General features: G+C 44.1%; 1 protein-coding gene and 1 non-coding gene across 2 annotated transcripts; one reads left to right on the forward strand and one right to left on the reverse strand.

Moving 5' to 3' along the window:
- Positions 1–606: 606 nt before the first annotated feature.
- Positions 607–711, forward strand: LOC121979036. Its single transcript, XR_006111317.1, has one exon. It is a non-coding gene; the product is annotated as a U6 spliceosomal RNA (small nuclear RNA).
- A 3,655-nt stretch (positions 712–4,366) lies between these two features.
- On the reverse strand, positions 4,367–5,897 carry LOC121978061 (UDP-glycosyltransferase 83A1-like). The gene is made up of 2 exons (XM_042530448.1): positions 5,423–5,897; positions 4,367–5,360 (listed from the first exon to the last, which is right to left on the reverse strand). Exons 1-2 carry the CDS (start codon positions 5,895–5,897, stop codon positions 4,474–4,476), a joined length of 1,362 nt encoding a protein of 453 aa, XP_042386382.1. The 3' UTR covers positions 4,367–4,473.
- Positions 5,898–7,781: the final 1,884 nt, after the last annotated feature.

Raw genomic sequence — 7,781 nt, forward strand, 5'->3', positions numbered from 1 at the left:
AGAATATTTCTAAAGCATTTCTAATTATTTATAAGTACTATTAGGACTCGTAATGAGGAAATTTGGGTTGTTACAATTCCTCATACCTTATAAAAAGTTCGTCCTCGAACTTAGAATAATTCTGGATATCTCTGTCTCATACTGTCCTCACGCTCCCCAGTATTTTCCTCGCGCTTCTGATTTTGCCAAATAACCTTCACTAGTGGTACTTCCTTGTTTCTTAGTCTCTTAACTTCTCTGTCCACTATCTGTGTAGGTCTGCTCTCATAGCTAAGATCCTCCTGGATCTGCATTGACTGAGGCTGAATCACTTAGCTAGGGTTGTGGAGGCACTTCTTTAGCATGGAGACATGAAATACATTATGTATTGCTGACATGTCTTGTGGTAAGTCCAGCTTGTAAGCTACTTTCCCAATCTTCTCTGTGATCAAGTAGGGTCCTACGTAGCGGGGACTTAACTTGCCCTTTTTGCCAAATCTCATCACTCCCTTCATAGGAGCAACTTTGAGGAAGACTGAATCCCCTACTTGGAACTCAAGTGGCCTACGGCATGCGTCAGCATAACTTTTCTGCCTACTCTGGGCAGTCTCAATTCTCTATCTGATCTTCTGGATAGCCTGAGATCCGATAAAATTGTAACGATACAAAGAAGATTAGCATGGCCCCTGCGCAAGGATGACACGCATAAATCGAGAAATGACCCTTTTTATTGTAACGACCCGGCCCCTCGGGCCCTTGGGCGACCCAACTGGCGACCCATTTGGCGGCCCCTTGGCGGCGGTCCCTTGGGTGGCCCAACTGGCGGCCCAACTAGCGACTGCTTATGTCATCGACCGACGACCCTCAGCTGTATCGTTACTCACTAGAACTTCCCACCCCTAGCCAGTGGATTTTTTCCTTCCCCAGGATTCGAACTCTAGACCTCCAAGCTAAGTACTAGAGTTTATGAATCTTGGTAGCCAAGTGAGTAACGGCACGGCCGAGGGTCGTCGGTCGATGACATAAGCGGTCGCTAGTTGGGCCGCCAGTTGGGCTACCTAAGGGACCGCCAAGGGGCCGCCAAATGGGTCACTAGTTAGGCTGCCCAAGGGGTCGAGGGGTCGGGTTGTTACAATAAAAAGACGCCTTTTATTGTAACGACCCGGCCCTTCGGCCTCTTGGGTGCCCTTGCGGCAGCCCAACTGGCGGCCCCTTATGTCATCGGCCCATTTGACGACCTTTATGTCGTCGACCGATGACCCTTGGCCGTGTCGTTACTCACTAGGACTTTCCACCCCTGGAAGTGGATTTTTGTCTTCCCCAGGATTCGAACTCTAGACCTCCAGGCTAAGTAGTAGAGTTTATGAATCCTGGTAGCCAAGTGAGCGACTATTGTAACGACCCGACCCTTTGACCTCTTGGGCGGCCCTTGCTGCGGCCCACTGGCGACCCTTATGTCGTCGGCCCACTTGGCTACTAGGATTCATAAACTCTAGTACTTAAGCTTAGAGATTTAGAGTTCGAATCGCCTTTTTATTGTAACAACCCGGCCCTTCGGCCTCTTGGGCGCCCTTGCGGTAGCCCAACTGGTGGCCCCTTATGTCGTCGGCCCATTTGGCGACCTCTATGTCGTCGACCGACAACCCTTGGCCGTGCCATTACTCACTAGGACTTTCCACCCCTGGCAGTGGATTTTTGTCGTCACCAAGATTCGAAGTCTAGACCTCCAGGCTTAAGTACTAGAGTTTATGAATCCTGGTAGCCAAGTGAGCGGCCGCTCACTTGGCTACCAGGATTCATAAACTCTACTACTTAGCCTGGAGGTCTAGAGTTTGAATCCTGGGGAAGGCAAAAATCCACTGCCAGGGGTGTAAAGTCCTAGTGAGTAACGGCACGGCCAAGGGTCATCGGTCGACGACATTAGAGGTCGCCAAATGGGTCGACGACGTAAGGGCCGCCAGTTGGGCCGCCACAAGGGCCGCCCAAGAGGCCAAAGGGACGGGTCGTTACAATAAAAAGGCGCCTTTTTATGACACTCACTTGGCTACCAGGATTCATAAACTCTACTACTTAGCCTGGAGGTCTAGAGTTCGAATCCTGGGGAAGGCAAAAATCCACTGCCAGGGGTGGAAAGTCCTAGTGAGTAACGACACGGTCAAAGGATCGTCGGTCGACGACATTAGAGGTCACCAAATGGGCCGACGACATAAGGGCCGCCAGTGAGCCACCGCAAGGGCTGCCCAAGAAGCCAAAAGGGCTGGGTCGTTACAACAATCCTTATGAGCTCCTCTTGGGGACATTATCAACCTAGATCACTAGGACACAGTTTCCTTCTATAATCAACAACACACACTATAAGTAATATTATTTCCCAACTTATCAAGTCTTTTGATTTATGGAATTAAATCTCACCCATTGATAAATTAAAGAAATAAATATTAAATATAAGTGCTTGTTATTATATTAGGATTAAGAGCACGCACTTCCATAATAACCGAGGTCTTGCTCTTTTAATTAGTCAGTATAAAAAGAAACTACATTAATGGTCCTACTCAATACACTCTAAGTGTACTAGTGTAATTATATAGTCAAGATAAACTAATACCCAATTACACTACGACTGTTCTGATGGTTTGTTCCTTTTCATCTTGGTCGTGAGCTACTGTTTATAATTTATAAGGAACTGATAACATGATCTTCTATGTGTGACACCACATACCATGTTATGTTCAATATAAATTAATTGAACAACTACACTTAGCATATAAATGTAGACATTTTGCCAATGTAATTCTTTATTTTAATAATAAATGTTTACAAAAAGCTAGACTTTTAGTATACACTCTAACAGATTGCCCAACGAAAGCACTCAACGAGTGCGGGCTTTGGAATAGGAGTCGACAAAGGCTCCGAACCAAGTAAAATGACTCTTGTTAGCGTTGTTCATTTAATTCTTCCGTTGTGCACTCGACTCGAGTTTTTACGATATTTTTTAATCGATATTCACCCCCTCCCCCCTTTCTAGCGAATTCTCGATCCAACAGTAGATTTTGGACGACTGAGATCGTTGGGATCTAATGTGGAATTGATTGGGAGTAAGCCTAATCGATTGGGAGCTTTAGAAGCCCCCAGTATAAAGTAGTGGCGAACTTTCTTCTCAGCAGAGCTTACACGATTTCTCCTTGCTACTGTTCATCGGACTTCGAGTGTGGAAGACAAGTGCTGTTGCACTTTCCAGCTAGTCCTTCCAGCTAGTCCAGAGGCATCTTCATCAACAAGCGATCAAGCAAGAAGAGGTTTTTGCTTTGTACACTTTTGTATTTACTTCTTTTTTAGATTTGTATCTTGTTGTGTGAGTTTGTACGAGGTTTCTCCACCTCCGGTAATTATCGAGAAGGAGTATTTTTATAGTGGAGTAGGTGTCGTGTGTGGATCCTTGGATTAGTTACCTTTTCTTGAAGTGAATACCAAGTAAATCCTTTGTATTAGCATTGTGAGCGTTGCTTGAGTGTTTTCCACTGCAACAACATCATCTAAGCAAGCAACCGAAGCACAACAAGCTATTCATCCCCTCCCTCTAGCTACAAATTGACCCTAACAGTCTCATCGGATTGGAACTTTTGTTACTTTTCATCTGACACAACTACTCTAGGAAATCATTATCTAATAAGAATGCAATGCAATCAATAGTTCATGACATGATGAATACAGTTGATCATTATAATATAGATGAAATACCAATACCTGAAGTTCAACAATTGTATGACATGTTAAAGACTAGTGAAAGAGACGTGTGGGAAGACATTTCATATGATAATTCCTAACTATCAGCTACTGTAAGATTATTGAACATCAAGACAGCATCATTTCTCAGAATGATGTTACGATTACATTTGTCAATTGATGTCAGAGTTGCACCATGTTAATCATCTAATATCTAATATTTTCTACCGTACAAATTAAAGAAATTAATGAGAAATTTAGATTTACCTATAGAAAAGATTAAGTGTTGTATTAATAATTGTATGATATGAATATCGAATTCATAGTAGTCATTCTCTTTACTAGCGTGGTAGTGATAGTCGCATATCAAAGACTATCAAATTGACCCACCCACGTTCTTTAATTTACTACTAGTTCTTAAAATGCCATTATATAAATAAGAAAAATATTATAAATTTGTTATTGCATTTGTAAAATAGAGACAAGATAGTCGTAGAGATCAAAGAACCTCTTAACATATAGCTAGTTTGATAATTTTATCATGGGAAAAAAGGTATTGCAAACATCTAGCTGTCAATGTTAATACTATAAATAATAATAATCTAGCCGTCGTAATTTTAGTTACAGGGCTAAACATATCATCGAAGTCAACATTAACCTTTGGCCACCGCATGAGTTTTGTAGCTTTTATTACTTCTATCAGCCATAAGAAAACATCAAATTTGGGAGACGATATCAAGCATTTTATTTGTTCTTCGAATCACTAAATCGCTATGCTTTGAAGGCATCCATAAAGGTCTTCAGATTCTCGAACGAAGCGCCTCCTTCTGTAATGTTCTGCTGGGCATTCTCCTTCAACATCGATGCCCTTGCTCTCATCTCCTCGTTCGAAAGCAACTCTTCTACCTTGGATTTCACCTGTTCCCGCTTAACGATCCCACTCTCGTCAGGCGTCATGCGCAGACCCACCTTCCAATCGTCACAAATGTAGTTCTGGTTCAGGAATTGGTCCCCAAAATATGGCCAACAGAGGAAGAGCTTCCCGTTCCTGACGCCTTCCATGGTGGAGTTCCAACCGCAGTGAGACACGAAGCAAGCGACAGAAGGGTGAGCAAGGACCTTCTGTTGTGGTGCCCAAGCCACAATCTTCCCTCTGTCTCCGACACGCTCTTTGAATCCATCCGGATAAGCATCGGCAGAGTCGCCGGTTAGGTCGGGCCGGACCACCCACAAGAACGGCCGGCCAGTCGCCTCCAGCCCGAGCGCGAACTCCTGGAACTGGCGGCGGTCCAAGATGGTGAAGCTCCCGAAAGCCACGTAGACGACGGAACCCGGCTGCTGCTCGTCCAGCCACGACAAGCAGGCCGCGTCCTCCGGCCAGAAATTCGCCACGGCGCGGTTCGGCAGGAGGCCGGTTACCAGCGGCCCGATGGGAAGAATCTTTGGATTGCAACGGAAGGTTGGCTCTTCGAGCTCTTTGAAGGAGTTGCAGATGATGAACTCCGCGACGTCGATGGTCCTGTTGTTGTTGACCATGTGGTTGAAGATTAGCTTGTTGGTTCTGTCATCTCCCAATAGGTTCCATGCCAAGTGGGACGCGTTGATGAATGGCATGCCGGGACCGAGCTGGAACGTCTCGTATTCTGAGATTGGTGTGCCTGTAAAAATAAAAACCGCCGTTAATTTTGCAGGATGAGAACTGTTTGGAATCATTAGTTACCATCGCCGTCGATGACGCCTCTCGAAATCAACTCCGGAATGCTCATCAAAGTGGCCAGAAGCTGGGCTGCGGCCGGCCAGAACGCGGCTGGCCGGAGACCCTTCTTCCGGCCAACCTCGAGCGCCCATCCCATGTTATCATCCACCAACATGCAAGTCATCGGATCCTCTGCTTCGTTGCTCTTCTCGATTAGTTCCTCCAAGCATTGCGGCATGACGTTCATTAATGCTTCCGTGAGACTCCCGAGATCGTTCCGGTCTTCCCCCGGCCCTAATCCGTCAGGGACAGAGACCAGAGCGATATGCTCCATGGTGCTCTCCGCGGACAACGCGGCGAGCAGACGCTTGTGGTTGAACTCGGTATTGACGAAGGTGACCTTGAAGCCGTGTTCCACCAAGCAGTTGCAGACCTCCATGAGGGGAATGACATGGCCTTGAGCAGGGTATGGCAGGGCGAGAACGTGTGGCAAGCCCATTCTGAAACAACAGAGAGAGGTAGAGAGGGAGAAGCAAAGAGAACAAGAAAAAAAAATTGAGAAAAAAAGATAATTACTTAATTTTATCAATGCAATACAATAGAATTTATAGAACGAAATATGACAAATATAATATACAACTATTGTAATCATAAAAGTATAACAGTAATTTGAGTTATAGCATGACAAATATGACAATATCAAAATTAAGTACGATAAATATGATAATTATAATCCATAGAAAGAAATATTATAAATATAATATGCAACTATTGTAATTATAAAAGTAGTTTGAGTTATAGCATGATAAATATGACAATATGAAAATTAAGTATGATAAATATGATAATTGTGTTATACTGTAAGAAGTAGAGGAAAAGAATTAAAGAGAGAACTACTAAACACCCTGATTTATAAGTTAATTGGAATGATATAAAAAAAATAAAAGAATATAATATAATCAATGGTTTACGATATGATGAATATAGTTGGTCATTTTAATATAGATGAAATATCAACATATGAAGTTCAAAAATTATATGACATAATATAAACTAGTGAAAGAGAAGTATAGGAAGAAGGGATTCCATTTGACCATTCTCAACTATTAGCTATTGTAAGGTTATTGATCATCAAGATAGATCATTTTTTAGAACGATATTACAATAACATTTATCAATTGATATCAGAATTGCTCCTTCTTGTTGATTATCAGTACTGATGTAGCGATAAAAGAAGCATTCCAAGGACAAGCCAAAGGTGAGAAGAGCTGCCAACGTGAAGGTCAAAGTCAAGGTGGTCTGAGGAACTACTAGGTCACCCAAGTTGGCCGAGCGGACGAGAATGGTCCAATTAGTTATAATGGTCTGATAGTGCATTAGTACCCACTTAGTGGCCAAAGGTCAAAGGAACTAGGTATCGCGCGAAGGGTAGTCTGACCGGATTGCCTGTTCTACTGAACGAGGAATATCGTCCTATCAACCAAACGACGAAAGGGAAGAGTGCATATGTGCGCAATTATGATGACCAAATGAAGGATAGTTCGACCGGATCACCTGTTCAGCCGGACAAGGAACAACTTACTGCGTAGAGCGACCGAGTGGGGAATCCCGGCCGAGTGACCCCTCTGCTCGGCCAAACAGTGGGACTCCTTGCTCAACTCATCGTATCCTCTTAGGAGTTAGTGCTGCTAACAATAGGGCATGATCCACCAGCGAATCGTACGGTGGAGACTTCTATTGTCATATCAGAGATATACACTCTCGGTTAATTAAATGTATCAGCAACACTTTTCTTACCTATCTTTCTAGTATAATTGAGGAGGCATGCCAGCACATTGAGAAGAGTGCACGCCCGCTATAGGGCACTATATAAAGGGGATCCATGCACCAGTGGAGCTATGCATTATTTGTGTCAGAGCTCTTGTTGTTGCTACAATTCTTGCCTCCTTTTCTACTATTCTAGTGATTGACTTGAGCATTGGAGGGCCAATGCGGGGGACCACTTCCCTGGCCCGACATTGACGTTCTTTATGTTGCAAAGCGAAGCATAGTGAGGTCTTCAAAGAGTTAACAGCTTGTAAGTATCCCAAGTTAGTTTTGATGTGATCAACCAAGTCACGATAGGTAATGTTGGCATTTAACTCTTGTGTCTAAGTGTGCAGAAACTTAGGAGCAGAGAAAGTCGAGTGAAAGACACAGCTAGTAAGAAGGACGACATAGAAGAGAGTCGACGGGCTCGGTGCGTCTGAGGGACAAGGTGTTCGAAGCAGAAGATTGCTCGAAGGCCGGAAGTTGGGTTTAGGTGAGCCCTATTCTGGATGGCTACGATCACCTAAGCGAGCGGAGCTAGACCGGAAGACCCTGACCTGGTCTGAACGCCTGG

The sequence above is a fragment of the Zingiber officinale genome, chromosome 4B (assembly GCF_018446385.1).
Source record: "Zingiber officinale cultivar Zhangliang chromosome 4B, Zo_v1.1, whole genome shotgun sequence".
Taxonomy (NCBI): domain Eukaryota; kingdom Viridiplantae; phylum Streptophyta; class Magnoliopsida; order Zingiberales; family Zingiberaceae; genus Zingiber; species Zingiber officinale.